We start from the raw sequence: 17,581 nt of genomic DNA on the forward strand, positions 1-17,581 counted from the left end.
GAGGCTAATGAACACATCGCCCCCTGGTGTTCGGTCCCCACGTCCGCTTCCAAACAGTTTTTCAGTCCCTCATCCATTCCTATTGGGCGTACGTGCATATTCATTCATGGCGGACCGCTCAACCTCGCGGTGCCTATGGGCTAGGAGACAGTTCATGCTACCCCAGGACTCCACCCGCCCCCGTACCCGCCTTGAAGGGACGCCCGCGCGGGCCTTCCGCCCCGTCGTAGACGCCCTCGCGCTGCGTTGGGAACCTGGGCTAATATGGCACGGCTCCGGGAGCAGATGTACATTAGCGAGTGGGCGTCGGGGTGGAACGTACCGGGAATCAATAATGGAAGGAGCGGGTTTCACCGACCGGCCCCTGTCTGGGGGCTGTCGTGACAGAGACACAGCGACGACGATGAGAGAGAGACAGAGAGAGAGAGACAGAGAGAGAGAGAGAGAGAGAGATAGAGGCAGAGAGAGAGAGATAGAGGCAGAGAGAGAGAGATAGAGATAGAGAAAAAGACACAGAGAGAGAGAGAGAGAGAGAGAGAGAGAGAGAGAGAGAGAGAGAGAAAGAGACACAGAGAGAGAGAGAGAGAGAGAGAGAGAGAGAGAGAGAGAGAGAGAGAGAGAGAGAGAGAGAGAGAGAGAGAGAGAGAGAAAGAGAGAGAGGACTGTGTGGGCAGATCGAGGACTTCTATCACTGTGGAAGGGAGAGGGAAGAGGGGAGGAGAGGGGGGGGGGGGCTGAGCGTGAAGTAGAGGAGAAGAAAACTGACTAGAGGAGGATGAGGATGAACTAGAGCAGAAGAGAAGAGGGGCTGTGTTAGAGGAGAGGAGAGAGAGGTAGAGAGGGAGAAGTGTACTCGAGAAGGAGAGGAGACTGCAGGAGAGGACAGAATGGACGGAAAGGATAGGAGAGAGAGAGCGAGAGAGAAAGCGAGAGAGCGAGAGAGAGCAAGAGAGGGGGAAAAAAAGGGTAAAAAAAAAATGTGGAGCGATAGCAGAAAAGGCTGTATCTCCTGCGCCGGAGAGAAAGAATCACCTTGGCGGATGCCGATCCCTGAGATTACCACCTCATTATCCTACCCGGAGCCTTGATAGAGCCGACCCATCCATCTTCACACCCACACCTGGGCCCGTCTCGGTGGGCTCCCCCCTCCATCTCCCCCGCCGGACTCTGCCGAGCGCCGCCTCGACCCGCCGTTAGCCCCCTCTGACATCTAAGATCTAATGTGGTTTTACCGAGTGTGACCCATCCACCCCGAACCACGGGAACAAAAGCAGGGCAGTAATGGCAAGGGAAGTGACAGCGCCAAGTTCTTTCTGCGCCGCCGCTAAGTGGAAGCCGACCGCCCCCCCATTCGTCTCTGCCCCCCCCACCCCTGTCCCATCCAATGAGGTTCAGCTGACTTAACCGCTGACAGCAGATGATTGGGTAGGGCCGGGGCCCAATCAGAAGGGATTTTACTGTACGGCTCGCCGGGAGGGATTGGATGGGACAGCTGGTGGAATTGGAGCTTGTTGGTGTGCGGCAGAATGGAGTGTCTCTGCGTTCGCTGTCCTTCCACATGAGGTTCAGGGCGTGCGGTGCGCGCGTGTGTGTGAGAAGGGTGTAGGTGTTGTGGAGGGTTAGCGGTGTGTGTGTGTGTGTGCGTGTGGTGTCGGTTGAGAGTGTGTGAGCCCCATACAGGTCGACATCTTCCCAGGCTTGTGATATATAGGAGCGTGATGGAGGATTGAACCAGGGAGGCAGCCTCCTGTAGATCACCTTTAGGACGGACGGCAGTTTGACCAGACCCAGTGACGGCTGGGTGTCAGTACAAGGGATTTGTTTTCTTCTCCCAGCCTCCGCTCCCGCTCCTTTTGCTGTCATGCCGGCCCTGCCGCACGTGCTCTCCCCACCCTCTCTGCGTCAAGATTGGGGAGGGGAGGGGGGGGGGAGGGAGGCAGATGGACGGATAAGGAGGGAGAAAGAAAGGGGGAGGGGAAAGGAAGCGTGGAGAGGGGAGATTGCGAGAGGCCAAACGAGAGAGGGAGGACCCTGATGATACTTGGGGGGCGGGTGGGATGTATCATTTCTTTTGACCCGAGGCCTAACAGTTTTATAATAAGGTACATCAGGTGCAACAATGGCGCCTAACCCGAACATAAAGGCCCCGGGCTGTCAATCAAAGAGCTCCAGAAAGCAGACAAAAGGCCTCTCCCAGAGATGATAGGAGAACCGAATGAGTCACAGACCGATAGAAGCCTGATCTAGATGCCAGTCATGGTTCTGGCGACCTCACACTCTATCCCCTACCCCCCCCCCCCCCACACACACACACACACACACACACACTCATCGCCACACGCAGCAAAACGCGATAACGAGAGGGTGTGCGCTCACATGGGGCCGCCTCCTCCTCCTCCCGGTGGCTGGGCTCGTTGGAGAGCAGCCTTAAAGACACAACACCCTCTAAATCAGCCAGCGAGGCGTGTCCCTCGCTTCGGCTGAGCAAGGATTCAGTCCACGAGGCAACAAGAAAACCGTGTTTGTGAGAGAGAGAGAGAGAGAGAGTCAGAGAGAGTCAGAGAGAGAGAGAGTCAGAGAGAGAGAGAGTCAGAGAGAGAGAGAGAGAGAGAGAGGAAATTGGCAAAACTTGTCAGATGTGCATTGTGGTGGGTTGACCCAACAGTAAGTAGCAGGGAGCTGTGTTGTCCAGCTGTGTTTGAGCCAGCCATGTCTGGATGCAGAGTGGAACAAAACACGAACACCAGTGGGGTAGTTAAAGAAGACACATGCTGTGGGCTCTCTTTCTTTCCCTCTGCCTTTCTATCTGCCTCTCTCTCTCTGCTCAGAGCAGGCGATCGATCATTAGGCTAGCGCCGGGGTTTTTATGGAGAACGGATCTGAAAAGGTGTTAAGGCTGATGAGTAGAGAGAGAGGAAGGAGGGGAGAGTGACGCGAAAGGGGAGAGACCAGACATGCAGAAAGACACCCATGGAGACTGAGGTAAAAGACGTGAAAGAGAGACCCCAGAAAGAGAGGAACAGGGAGTTGGAAGGGAGAAACGGAAGCCAGAACGAGAGAGAGAAGGCTTTTGGAGAGAGAGAGAGACCTAGAAAGTGACGGCTTGCCAATGATTCCTCACTTTGAGGACTCGGCTTTTATTCGGGTTCTTCCAGTAACTCTGTGCTCTCAAGTCATAGACTGTCTACAAAAACCTCTCTCCCGAGTGGAACACGTCCTCAGCTACGAACACGTCCTCAGCTACGATCACCCAGCCCCCCCCCACTTTCTCCCTCTGCCTCTCTCTTTTTGTCTCTCTATTTCTCTCTATCTCTCTATTTCTCTCTCTCTCTATTTCTCTCTCTGTCTCTCTCTGTCTGTCTCTCTCTCTCGCTTTCTTTTCCCCCTCATGGTTCCTCTCACCTCTTTCCCTCTCACTCTCTCTCATTCTTTCCCCCCGCCCCTCTCTGTCTTCGCTCCGCCCCCCTCCCTGCGTTCCAATGGCGCCTCGCTCTTCCCTTGATCGTGGCCAATAGACGGCTGAGACGCGGCGCCCTCAGGATCGATTTGTCTCCAGATGCCAAATGACCTCACGTGATACAACGTTACATTTCACATCTCTGAGCGTAGCTCGCGGTTAGCTACTGCCCTTTGAAAAGCATGCGCACAAATGATGAAGAAAACCGACGGCAGCCCCCTTAATGGTGCACGTTATGTTACGCTAGCTTCTGTCACTGACAGAAGTGGGTCGGCGTGACGACGGCCCCCGCTTCATAGCTCGCCTACCTCTCTCAAAGCTTGCCCGTCTGATGGACGGCAAAATGGAAGATGACAGTTTTGGCAGGTGGAACCCACCGGCGTGACCTTCACACGGAACACTTAAGTGTATTAGCGTTCGCTAAGTGTATGAGGTGCCGTCCCATTTAGCCGGCGGATCAAAGTTTGAGCGACGGCGACTGCGTTTTATCGGATCACTTCGTCCTCCTTCAAGGACATTGGGGGGGGGGGACACGTGGGCGGGTGCCGCCGTCGGGTGGCCTTGACGTAAAGGAAGGTTCCGGTCCGAGGGAGTGCGTGTGTACGCTTGTGAGGCTGTGAAAGTTATCGCGAAGAGGGAAAAAGTTTATTTTCAGTAGAGGAGGAGGAGGAGGAGGAAGTGTTAGTTAGACAGAAGTAATTCCAGGATTCTGGGCTCCCCTGCGACCCTTTGTCACCCGTGTTAGCGCCTCTCCATCGCTCAGAAACGCTCCGACCCAGAGACAGACGCTTTTGTCTCCCGTTTACCTTCCATCCTCTCTCTCTCCCTCCCCCGGTCCCTCCTTCGCACCCGCCAGCTAATTGCATTAAGATGCGATAAGTTTCCCCTCAACTGCGTGTCTACTGGATGATGGAGTATGGATCGGCTGCCTAAGGAAGCCCGTCTCCAGGCAGAAGAGAGCGGGTCCTATTATGTCGGGATTTTCAAATGTTTTTTTCCATCCAAAACTGGAATCTATAAATAGCGGCCATTGACTTGAGCGCCGTCGTCTCTGATTGGCCGATCAATAGCCATTATGTAGTACAATGCGAGCTAATTGGATGCAAAAATGAACTGATCTGGACCCACAAAGGAAAAAAGAAGTGAGGGGGGGGGGGGGAAAGAAGCCTGGGGGCTCAAAGTGCTGATGGGTTTTGGAGTCTTAGGAGGAAGTTTCGGAGGGCTCTCGGAAGGATTTGGCCCGTTTTCGAAGTGAGGCCTGTCAAAGTGACGTTTGCCCCCGTCAACAAGGCTCTTTCTTTCCCCGTTTGGTGTGGAAGCTCAAAGTAGAGCTGCATTGATTCAGCTCCATCTCCCTCCCGCCTGCCTGTCGTTGACGGCTCGTTTCAAAAGCAGGGCTGAACGGCCATGTTGGGGGGGGGGACGGGGGGGGACGGGACACCGAACCCACCAGTCTCATCTGTGGAAATCAAGAGGAACAAATGTTTTACGCTTGAAGACACCGGACCACGATGAGGTTTGTAGTTTAGCCTCAGTCTCTTGGGGTGGGGGGGGGGGGGGGGGGGGGGAGGGCCGACTCCAGCATTCTCAAACCCGTTTGACACACCAAAGTAATTCCCTTCACAATGCTAGTTGTCCTCGCTGCCTTCCTTTTGATTGAGATGGAAGAAAGAGCCTTGATGAGCGCTAATCAAGAGAATCAAGAGAAAGCCATCTCTGAACTGGGTCCCCTTAAGGAAAGCCCAGCCTGAGTGTTTGGCCCTCCCTAATTGTTCCCCCTCAGTTGTCACCTTGAGAGCAGAGTGGTGGGTTCTGTTTTCCAGGGACTTAAGGGCTGTCTGCTCTCTGCTGCTCCTCCAACAGCCTCTCATTAATCTTCCTTGCAGCCTTCATTAAAGTTCCCACCTTCACACCCCTTCCCTTACTCATACGCCCCCATCCGCTATCGTCTCCCTCTTACCCTGGGTCCTTCTAATCATCTCTCCTCCCCCTATTTCCTCACCCCTATCCCCCCCCCCCCTCGCCTCTATCTCCTCCTCGGTGACCCCTTCTCGCCCCTATCTACGCGGAATCCCGCCTGTCCTCCGCCCCTTCACCCCTATTGGGCCTAGTTCCCTCTTCTACACCCATCCCTCAATCCAGAGTCTCTTGCCAGAACCTCCGAGGAAGAAAATGCCCCGCTCGTGACCCCCTTCCTCAATCTCTCCCTTTCTTTTCATGTGGGCCGCTTTCTATCCCCGATAACCCTCACCCACCATTCTCTCTCCTCCCCCCCCCCCTCTCTCTTCTCACTTTTGTCTGCCCGTGAACAGCTCTGATTCCGGGGGAGTCTACTTACACAAAAGCCTCATTGAGTGGTTCATTTTGCACCATTTTGCCCAAATGTGTAGCCCGCCGCCAGTGCGGAGTCAGTGGTTCAACCTCGCAGGCTCTTTGGAAGTGCATCTCGGCTTGTGTTTGATTCATGAATAAAACCGGCTTTATGAAGAGGCATTAAGCCTCAATTCCCCACAGCGTGGTGAACTCTTTGCCCTAGAAACGTCTGATGATGAGCTTATTCCACCTCACCCTGCACACTGGAGCTGTGTGTGTGTGTGTGTGCGTGCGCGTGCGTGTGTTGAGGTACATGGGGTTGTAGGTTAGAGAGACAGATTAAGAACTGGCAACACTTTTCTCTTCTCTGCTATGGCCTCGTGATTCAGCATTCTGTGTACAGATGTCTGCTCTTTCCACACACGTAGGAACTCCTTGGATCTCCATCCTCCATCCAATGTCCTCTGCTCTCCGCTACTGGCCCACAAAGAGGGGACCCGACCTCAGCGTGTGTCTTGTGTTCCGTCCTCAGGTCAGCAGGTTCTGGGCCTGGTGGAGAACCAGAGTGACTGGTACCTGGGGAACCTGTGGAAGAACCATCGTCCCTGGCCAGCACTGGGACGAGGCTTCAACACAGGTCAGTCTTCGTCCTTCCAATACCATAGTTGTTGTTTCATATGGTTGCAACGAGCCTCCAAAGACAGGGGAATGGATCCCTCACCAGATTTCCTTACTCTACGATGCACTAAGGGTTTCTACCACCACACACACACACGCATACACAAACCGTAGCCAACACAAGAATGTTTACTGTATCCCTATTGGTTCAGAAATACGCTGATAGTCTTTTGTTGTCGCGCGTAACCGTGTCTGCCGGCGAGTCAAACAGTAATTGGTGTTGTGTGTTTTCTGAAACGTGGCGGGGCAACGTTCAGTGTTGCTCCTCTCCCATGGCAACCGGGGGGGAAACTTGTGTTGTTGTTTCCAACAGAGTAGGTCTCTCTCTCTCTCTCTCTCTCTCTGTTTAACGGCAAGGTGTGCCAAGTGTGTGGGCGCGTGGGTGTCCCTTCACATCAGAGGCGGGGGGGGGGGGGGGAGACGAAATATGCAGGAGCCTCACAATAAACCCAGAGAGGCTTGCGACAGTCTAATCGTTTATTGCTGTGTTATTTCTCTTCAAACAAAAGCGTGCACATTTCCTGGCCAAAGCCATGGTGAACTCATGATGGTCAAATGGACGCGATGGTCCTGTCTCAATTTCTACTTCTTTGTTCCGCATCAGATCCAGCTGGTCTCCTCCACAGGAAAGCTCAACGGGAGCGTTGACGTTTTGGCTTCTCTCAGAAAGCGTGAAATCTTTCGATGACATGATGATATGATTTATGAACCAAACCAGACCATGGATGGCATTTCTTTTGGATCTGAAGTTAGGAGGTGCCCAGCAAATCTTTGCTGCAGGCAAATAATCCATGTTTGTACCAGCTGGGAACAGGAAGGTATGCCATCTCATACAGAGCAGAGAATTTCCTGTATAACTTGGTGTAGTATGAGTTTGTTTGTCTGTTTCCTCCACTTCCTGCGTGCGTCTCCACAGGACACAGCGCATTTCAAAGATGGGCTGACCTCCGTTCCTCTCAACCGCCTGTGCGAAAGCTTTATTGCAAACACAAACGACATACTGCAGCTATTTATACGCAGAGGAAATCAAAGAGAGAGATGGAGCGAAAGAAAGATCGAAAGAGTCTGCATTCAGCGCTTACTTTGCTTTTCCGGCTGTGGCCAGGGCAACAGATGGTGAACAGCGGGGGTCCAGAGATGTGTTTGTTCCAATCCAAGAAATGATTCTCTCTGTCTCTCTCTCTCTGTCTCTTTTCTCTCTCTCTCCCCGAAAAAATTGGGGCCCTTCCTTTCATTGGTGCCAGCCAGGAGCTTTTGATTTGCAGGAAAAATCGAGGCGAACGGAAGCCTTGGAAGAACAGATCGGAAGGTGTCCATATATCATTCAGTTTCCGGAAATAAACTTCTTGTGTACGTTTTCTGAATTGAATAAGTTTGGTGTTGAGCACAGGTTGGCGACTGGAACGACGGCATCAGGTATAGACAGGTCCCGTCTGGAGAGGAATCCTTACATTGACCGACTGGAATCCTGTTACAGTAGATTATATCTCTGAGCTCCAGAAATGTCTCTTCTGGTTTCTTTTTGCCCGATCATAATCACTGTTCACAAAGTCACCGTTTGGATGTGTGTGTGTGTGTGTGTGCGTGTGTGTGTGTTCAGGGGTGATTCTGCTGCTACTGGACCGCCTGAGGAAGCTGAGATGGGAGCAGATGTGGAGACTGACGGCAGAGAGAGAGCTGATGAGCATGCTGTCCACCTCACTGGCTGATCAGGTTAGACACACACACACACACACTGTCAACCACACGCACACCACAGTGTCAACCATTCACACACACACACACATACACACGCACTGTCAACCACACGCACACACAGTGTCAACCATTCACACACACACACATTCAACCATACACACTCAAGCATGAACGCACACACACTCTCTCTCTCATCCATCCACATATGTCAGCGTGTTTGTACAGACACACATGTACCACACACGCATTAAGCATACACACGCGTCTACACCACTAACAGGCCATTGAACACGGCCGGCCAGACGCACTCCTCCTCTGAAGTGGATTGCATTCTTACTGCTCCGTATCCATCCCGTGATAATTCCACTGCTGAGTTATCGTATCATTTTTCCAAGTGCGGTGCAGCCCTCGCACAAAAACGAGCGGCGCGCTGACGAGATTTTAATTAAACGTTGAGCGAATAGAGTCTTGTAATTGTGATGCCGTTTGGGGTGTGGAGGAAGAAAAAAGGAAAAGAAATGAAAGGCAGCCAGCCTCCGGAAGCGTTTTACAATTCCATCCTCCTTCCCGCTGGGTTAAGGCCACCAATCAGCTGTCAGGACCTTTTTATCTCAGCATTCATTAGAGAGATATGGGTTTTTTATGTTTCCCTTCAGGAGAGCAAACCCTCCGTGTTGTCTCGTACGCTCTCTTTCTCTCTCTCTCTCTCTCTCTCTCTCTCTCTCTCTCTCTCTCTCTCTCCCTCTCTCTCTCTCTCTCTCTCTCTCTCCCCTCTCTCTCTCCTCTCTCTCTCTCTCTCTCTCCCTCTCTCTCTCTCCCCTCTCTCCCTCTCTCCCTCTCTCCCTCTCTCTCTCTCTCTCTCTCTCCCTGTCTCTCTGTCTCTCTCTCTCTCTCTCCGACGCAGTCAAAGAGTCCCCGCTCAAACTCAGAGATGAAATGTGGTCCCCCTTTTCAGCCCGTGGCTTGTGTTATTCCAGTAACGATCTCGCTTTTAACACTTGGAATGCATCACCGCAGATGTACTTACAGAAAAAGAAGGGAAAAAAAAGCCTGTTCGAGGAATTCAAGAGAAAAATGATACTCAGCGCACCCGCGCGCACACGCACGCCGACACACAAGCGAGGAGGGGGTGGTGTCGGGTCACTCTCCAGTAGTGCTGGAACTTTGAGAGCACAGCCCATGCAGAGCCCCTGAAGTTTTGGAGGAGTACTACCTTTGTACACACTGAACACCGTGGGTGAAATGTAGCCCACGGTGTTGTGTTGATTGTTTGGTGTACGAGGGGGCTTTCTGAACCCACCAGAGTCTGGAGAGCTGGCCTGGGCCTGTGAGTGAGTCTGTCTCTCTGTCTGTCTGTAGGACATCTTCAACGCTGTGATCAAACAGAACCCCTTCCTGGTGCACCAGCTGCCCTGCTTCTGGAACGTCCAGCTGTCGGACCACACCCCGCTCCGAGAAGTGCTACAAAGACGTGTCCGACCTCAAGGTGAGCTCCCGCGCCCCTCGTCGCCCCGCCCACCCCTCCGGCCCCCCGTAGCAGCTGCTTTTCCGGAAGCTTCCGAGCCCTCTGGGTGTGTGTGCACCCGAGTCAGGGCAGCGTCGAGCCTCCTGCTCCCCCCAGCTGTCCCTGCTGCTGCTGCTCTCTGGAGCTCTGCTGGCGTCGACGCTCTCCTGCCCTCATGCTCAGCACTCGCACACCTGTGTGGACCGCGGAGTTGGCTTAACGACTTCCCCTGACTCCCTCTCTCTTTATCGGTATTTAATGAGCTACTCTGTCTGTCTCTCTCTCTCTGTCTCTCTCTCTCTCTGTCTCTCTCTCTCTCTCCTTCTATTCCCCTGTTCTTGTCTTCAGTCGTCTCACTTTCCCCAACCGGTCTACCTCATTATTTGTCTCCTAACTGTCTCTCTCGCTTATTCTCCCTCCTCTCTCCTATCCCCCTCCCTCCTCCTCCTCTTCCCCCTCCCCCAGGTGATCCACTGGAACTCCCCTAAGAAGCTGCGGTGTGAAGAACAAGCACGTGGAGTTCTTCCGGAACCTCTACCTGACCTTCCTGGAGTACGACGGCAACCTCCTCCGCCGGGAGCTGTTCGGCTGCCCCAGCGAGACGGACCACAACAGCGAGAACGTAGGTTGGAGCCCAATCGACCTCCCCCGTGTGGAAACCTGCATTAGGGGCCTGCAGAGGGAGGCGGGCGGCGGCTGTCCATGGTGCTGAACCCGCCGAGTGTTAGCGCAGTGCTGGGCCCGGGGAGGGGGGGTCGCTGTCCGCGGTGCTGAACGGCGTGTGTTTTTTGTGCGCAAGAGGGTTGCGCGTTGTTGCTCCCAGACCCTCCCTCCTCGTCCCAGCAGCACGGAGGGGAAGCAGAGCCCGTTTCCCCTCACTACTCCGCCGCCGCCGCTGCCACAGCTGAACCCCAGTCACGCGCACGCACACACACACACACGCGCGCTGCCTCGTCGCCGTGGTTACCAGCGAACGACCAGGAACAGGCCCTACCAATCACAGTGCGCCGTGGGGGGGAAGGGGGGGCGACAGTCTCTACATAACAAGTCTTCTCTTTTTGGTGTCGGGCACGTCGGTGGGCAGCCCCACACGCAGAGCCACACAGAGATCACAAAGCAGACAGGGCGCCCTGCCGTGAGAGAGGGGGGGGGGGATTTTTGGGGGTTAACGTTCTATTCCAGACATACCTATTAAGACCTTTGGCACCCCAAATGTGGCCACTGATTAACCCCCCCCCCCGTCGTCGTCGTCTTTCGAGATCGTTGTCATCGGGTTGAAGAGGTGTGAAGGCAGGCATTGTTCCGGTGCTCCCGGTTTCATCCCGTCATAGTTTTCGTCATCGCTGTGTGTGTCAAACCTTTTTATTTTGGCCACCTATCAGCTGAACGTGTCCTGAACTCGCCCCCCCAAAAAATGATTTTGCTCATCTTTTCCCCCTTTCCCTCTCTCAGAGTTGGAGCAGTGATTTAAAGCCCATTAAAGAGCTGATTAGTCTAATGAAGTCCCTCAGGGATTGGCTGTAGCAGCGGCAGCATCAACACTGCAGACTGAGGTCCTCCAGGAGGACTGGGGCCACTGCAGTTCACTCCCTCTCTAAACTCATCACTCTGCAGGAGTTAGCGGAGCCATCCTCCGGAGACTTCCGTCGCAGCATGGACAGTCTCCTCTCTCGGTCCCTCTTTATCTCTCTCTCCTCTCTCTCTCTCCCTCTTTATCTCCCTCCACTCTCTCCCCCTCCTCTCCCTCCCCCCTCTCGCCAGTCTCTCTTACTCCCCCTCTCGTTCTCCCTCCTCTCTCTCTGTCTTTCCTTTCTCTCTCTCTCTTCCTCTCGATCTCTTTCTCAGACTATACACAAAGCTTCCCAACGTCAGAAGACCTGCTTAAGGGTGTTTAGCCCCCCCATCCAGATCGCCCCCCTCCCGCCGAGGCAGCGAGAATCCCCGGTTCCTCCGGTGGAAGCGGCGTCGGCGTTGTGATCCATATCCCTTGTCTGATCCCTCTGATTGCATTCAAGTTTGCATCCCGAGTCGCTCCGGAGCGCAGACGCGACTCGTCGGTGTCCCTAGTGTGTGGAGCGGCGGGGGGGGGAAAAAACCCGGAAGACGGATCGCGGTATCGTTAGTTGGACTTAGTTGTTGTTTGGGGAGAGAGGGATCATGGTGAAAACGAGCGGGCGTGGCTGTCACGGGGATAAAACGGGGCTGTGACCGTGTGAACAGCCAAGGGGTTAGGGTTCGGGTTCCTCGTCGCTCTCTCAGCAGTCAACGACCTCGCGCGCGCAAAAAAAAACCCTTTCCCTCGCTCATGCCTGCCCCTCCCCGGGTCGTGCCCCCTTCGTCCAACGCGCTGTGTGACCTGTGGGCCGTCTTGTCTGTCCCGCGCAGCTCCAGAAGACCCTGTCGGAGCTGGACGAGGACGACCCGTGCTACGAGTTCCGGCGGGAGCGCTTCACGGTGCACCGGACGCACCTCTACTTCCTCCACTACGAGTACGAGCCCAGCGCCGACCACACCGACGTCACGCTGGTGGCCCAGCTGTCCATGGACAGGTAGGAGACCAAGGGTGGGGGGGGGGGGGGGGGGGGGGGGGGGTTTGAAGTTGACTTGTTGACAGGGTTTGCGTGCTTGTGACGGGTGGCGTGTGCGTGTCATATAGATGTTGTCGTGTGGGCGCGGGGCTTTTATTCCGCCAAGTAAAAAGCCAAACCCTAAAGGGAAGTCAGCCGTGACCGTTTGAAGCGAAACATTTTTGTTTCTCTGGTTTTCGAATTGCAGTTTTTTTTCTTTTTTTTCTGTGATGTCCCAGTGGAAAACGAGATCGAATACACAAACAAACACCCAGACACACGCACACACCGACACACACTAACACACAAACACACGCCCACGGCTGACAGGGCAGATCTGGGGTCTGCGGCAGTTCCATCTACAGCAAACGGCATTTCTATTTGTTCACCTGTGAGCTCCAGACAGACGAGGGGAGTGATGCATCAGAGGGGGGGAGACCGTAGCTCACCTGTCACACCGCGGTTCTGCCGGCAGGCATCTCTCTTCGTTCAATGCAGAAATGCCTTATCCAATTCAAGTGCAAAACGATTAGATATTTATTTTATTTCATGGTTATTTCAGGCGCAATGCATACACGAATACATTACATACAAGAGACATGAATCTCCTTATTTAAAAAAGGCCTAATTAAAAACAACACATGGCCTATGTACAGTGTAGCAGTAGTTTCTCTTATGTCATTCCCAGACGCCAGGAGGCGAGCCGCTAAACAATGTGTCAGCTTTCGCCTCCTGGCGTCAAAGGTGTCAACACGCAGCTGCGCCAAGAGCCAGCTGTTGCTGCTCGACCTTGACCGTTGCTGCTCGACCTTGACCGTTGCTGCTCGACCTTGACCGTTGCTGCTCGACCTTGACCGTTGCTGCTCGACCTTGACCGCAACATGCTCATGCTTACATCAAGACAGCTCAGCTGCCCGTGCAGATTGAAACCTTCTCCTTAAGATGTCTTCAAATAAGGTGTTGCCGACTGAAATGAGGTCACTTGATGAGCCGTTTATGCTCGAAACAACTCCAGCTAGGTTTCAAATCTAACATGATGATAATCACACTGACTGTTTGCAGCGTGTGTATTACTGACTCACTTTGGCATCAACAATGGAACTCATGTTATACAAGAACTCCTGTTGTGCTAATTGTATTAGACCTAATGTTTTTCCACAATTTCCTGACCTCTGTTTGACTGATTCTTGCTTCCCTAAGGGGCCGTAACAACCCCATTATCAGTGTCATAACCAAATAAAAGCAGTTTTTCGGTGTGAAACCTTCACTTTTAGAAATTGTACTACTGGTCATGCACATTTTTACCTCAACCAACAGAGCAATATTCAAGCTTTGGGCTAAATATCATTTAAAACGATTGCAACTACCTACCAAACTCGTTGTGCATGACAAACTTTAACATTGCCTTGGACGGCTTACAGGTACAGGTTTCCACGAACCAATCCAGCTGTCCAAGGCCACTGTTCAAAGTCAGGATGATTTCCTTTCATCGGTGTTCATTTGAAGCAGGCATGGTAGCTGACGGTGTTCTCAGAGACCGGAGGATCTCACGAGGGGCCTTTTGTCACATGCTTAACAGGATTAAAAACGAGGGAGAGTGATTGGACGGGTATTAGACAGCAGGGGCGGAGCCTGGGGTCCGCGGGGGGTCCTAGGTCGGGACAGGAAAACGGCCGCACGCCGGTGGTGACGCCACCCGCCGACAAACAGCGAGGGTCTGAAACACAGGAGCACACCTCGCAGTCGCATCTGATAAGCCGGAACGGGAGAGAGCTTACCGGAGGATTTGAAGCACCCCACTGTTGTCAGTCAGATACGGTTAGATTTAATAAAGATCATTACGTAGTCCTTGGCGTGGAACACAACATCCTCGAAATTTACCACGGAAATCTTCTCTTTGTGATTGATATGCAAATGTTTGGTTTGTTTTCCGTTTTTCTTGTTGCTGTTCTGTTTTCCGAGGGAGCGTTCAAAGTGAGCGTCGTAATTGTAAACACATTTCCCCAACGAAGGCCAGACGGCAGGGAATATACTTCCTATCAGAATTTGGAGGCGAGCCTCGTCTCTCCTAGGGTTGTTTAAACGTCATGTTTATCAGGTGCTCTCTCTCTCTCGGACTCCTATCGCTCAGTTTAGCAGTTTTAGTCGAGTGACTCAGAGTTAATACTGCCGTGTGGTTTGAATTGGACCGCATCGAAGGAAAACAAGGTACTGTCCTTCAAGACGCCAAAAATATCAGAAAAGAGGTTTAAAGCTCACGAGAGAGATGCAACTTTTTTTCTTTCTCTCTTTCTCAATCTCTCTTTTTTTTCTTTTCATATTCTCTCTTATCTCCAAGGCTCTCTCTGATAGGCTACGTACAGACCAGCCTTGCGATGCGTTCGCCCGCGGCTGACCAAGCCCAACTTTAGTTTCCCTCAGACGGGCCCCCGGGGGCCCCAGATATCGATGTTTGCCTGGAGTCGTCTCAGAGCACTCGGACCAGCGCTGCTCATCCCTCTCATCTCGCAGCTTAGCATGCGCCCAGGTCACAGCTGGGAGGGCCTGGGAGCGAGGGCTTGTTTGGAAATCACAAGCCTCGTTGACACACGAGGATACACACTATGAACAGCACGACTCCCTCCGCACAGAAGCAGCACGCACGCACACAAACACACACACACACACCGGCATGTAAATAAAGTAGGCTTTTGTTGTTCCCGTAGAGAACACCTCATGCGGTCCCACCCACGAGAGCCAATGGCTCCCTGCCGTGTCTGAAATGTCACCGGATCGGCTGAAACTCCAGCAGAGTCCGCCATCGATTTCACATCGGAGCGCGTCGGCTACAACACGGCTTATTGGCGAGTCTGTAGAATTCATCAAATCGAGCCGCTCAAAGAGGCTCAGCGTGCAAGGGGACTGCGTGAGCTCTGATTGGGGGGGGGGGGGGGGGGGGGGGGGGGGGGGGGGCGTCAAGGCCGAGCCCCCGTTTCATTCAGCTTCTGCGTTTTGGTTTCCGGGAGACGCGACGCTCCACAGTGGAGGGGGCTTGCGTGAGTGATGGACAGAGATCCTGTTAGGGGTGGGCGATACTGCAACATCTGGTATCGATCCCATACCAAATCAATACCAGGGCCAGTATTGCCAATACCGATACTTTTTCACTTAGAAAAACAGTTCATCTACTATTGTGTCGGGGAAAGCAATGCCTCATCATTTATGTAAGTGAGTGCATTATCAATAGGCACATTTGAATGAAAGGGGAAAACTTAAATTTTAATGTTCCATGATCCGATTTTGTGATTTTTTTTCCCCTTTAATGAGTTGATCATGATTGTGATCTTAAGGAAACACAGGACAAAGAGTTGTCAAAAATACTGTCGGTACAGTGCGCTGCTGAGTCGTGTTACTGCACGTGCACGCCGGCAACAACTCACAGCATAGCGGGGGAGGTGGGAGGGGCAGAGTGTGCTGGAACAAAGTGAGAGGAGCGGTGTTTGCACGACCGCTAGGATGTACAGGGAGTCGTGTACTGCATGTGACGAAGAAGAGAAATGGAAACTTAAGTTTCAATCTCATCACGCGAGTATCGATCGATACCGACACCAACTCTGGTATCGATCGTTTCGATGGATCCGCCCACCCCTAGCTCCTGTAGCCACCATGCAGGGGCGTGTGAAGGCTTCCTCCACCCCCTTTCCCCTCTCTTCACACCAACCCCCTTCCTCCATCCCTCCCCCTCTCTCCCCCCACCCCCCCACCCCTGTCCTTCTCGCACTTCACGTCTCTCTTCCTCCTCTCTAACACCACCCCCTCCTCCTCCCCCCTCCCCCCCAGGCTCCAGATGCTGGAGGCCATCTGCAAGCACTGGGAGGGCCCCATCAGCCTGGCCCTCTACCTGTCGGACGCCGAGGCGCAGCAGTTTCTGCGCTACGCCCAGGGCTCCGAGGTGCTGATGGGCCGCGGCAACGTGGGCTACCACGTGGTCTACAAGGAGGGCCAGTTCTACCCAGTCAACCTGCTGAGGAACGTGGCCATGCGCCACGTCAACACGCCCTACATGTTCCTGTCCGACATCGACTTCCTGCCCATGTACGGCCTCTACGAGTACCTCAGGTGAGCGGGAGAACCCGGAGGAAGTGTGTGTGTATGTGAGGGTTGGTCTCCACCACATTACAAGGCCTTTTTTTGATGCCCAAACTGAGGTCAGTGTTGGTACAGTACAGCCACAGGCATACAGGGATGTGTTTTTGTAAGACGGTGCAGAAGGGGAACAGCTTCTCTTTAACGGGCTTCCTCGTTAAAGTATATATCTACCACCTCTAAGGATAGGGTTAGCCTGACCTTGCTCATTCTCACATCCCTCGACCTTCTCAAAGCGACGTACGGCTCAACAGGTGCACAGCACAGCTTCTCTGACAGGTCCCCCCCCCCCCCCCCCCCCCCCCCCCCCTCCCGAACGGCCGTGTCTCCGCAGGAAGTCGGTGGTGCAGCTGGACATGGGCAACACCAAGAAGGCCCTGGTGGTGCCGGCCTTCGAGACGCTCCGCTACCGCCTGTCCTACCCCAAGTCTAAAGCAGAGCTGCTCACCCAGCTGGACATGGGCACGCTGTTCACCTTCAGGTACCGCCTCGCCCGTTGCGTTTCGGAAACACCGTTCTTCGGTGAAGGCGGGACACATTCGAGCAGTTTAGCGTGACATCATCTGATACTCAAGTATATGCAATGTACGGGTGGGTGGATAGTAGTGGATAAGTGTCTTGTTGAATGAATACATGTAAATGTATAATTAGAGCAATCTCACTAATCCCTCTTTACCTGGGTTATCGGAAAGCACCATTCCAGACCAGTCTACCAAAAACTGATCTGCTCATGGATTACTGTTAAAACAGAGTACATACCAAAACAAGTTCAAAAGCAGTTTGTCAAATAAGTATAATCTGCCCCGGAATCTTTTGGACCCAATGGCCAACCTAATTCTCTCTCTGTCTCTCTTCTGTCTCTCTCTCTCTCTGTGTCTCTCGCTCTGTCTCTGTGTGTTTCTCTCTGTCTCTCTCTGTCTCTGTGTCTCTCTCTGTCTCTCTGTCTCTCTCTCTCTCTCAGGTATCACGTGTGGACCAAGGGCCACGCCCCCACCAACTTTGCCAAGTGGAGGACGGCCACCACCCCGTACAGGGTGCAGTGGGAGGCCGACTTTGAGCCCTACGTCATGGTGCGCAGGGACAGCCCCGAGTACGACCGCAGGTTCGTGGGCTTTGGCTGGAACAAGGTGGCCCACATCATGGAGCTGGACGCTCAGGTACTCCCCACACACACACACACGTACGCGTGGGGCAATACACCTCTCCCCATCTATAACTGATCCATCCGCATCCACTTTT

The 17,581-nt window shown here is 53.4% G+C and overlaps 1 protein-coding gene across 1 annotated transcript in view; it reads left to right on the plus strand.

Annotated features, from left to right (window-relative positions):
• Window positions 1-17,581, plus strand: part of large1 (LARGE xylosyl- and glucuronyltransferase 1) — a 37,008-nt gene that overhangs the window by 15,982 nt on the left and 3,445 nt on the right. Inside the window, 10 exon segments of the mRNA XM_047023267.1 lie at window positions 6,160-6,407; window positions 8,049-8,161; window positions 9,506-9,592; window positions 9,594-9,632; window positions 10,116-10,148; window positions 10,150-10,272; window positions 12,036-12,199; window positions 16,037-16,315; window positions 16,677-16,823; window positions 17,304-17,499. Coding sequence (XP_046879223.1) covers window positions 6,160-6,407; window positions 8,049-8,161; window positions 9,506-9,592; window positions 9,594-9,632; window positions 10,116-10,148; window positions 10,150-10,272; window positions 12,036-12,199; window positions 16,037-16,315; window positions 16,677-16,823; window positions 17,304-17,499 — 1,429 coding nt within the window.

Source organism: Hypomesus transpacificus, chromosome 7, assembly GCF_021917145.1.
Source record: "Hypomesus transpacificus isolate Combined female chromosome 7, fHypTra1, whole genome shotgun sequence".
In the NCBI taxonomy this organism is placed as follows: Eukaryota; Metazoa; Chordata; class Actinopteri; order Osmeriformes; family Osmeridae; genus Hypomesus; species Hypomesus transpacificus.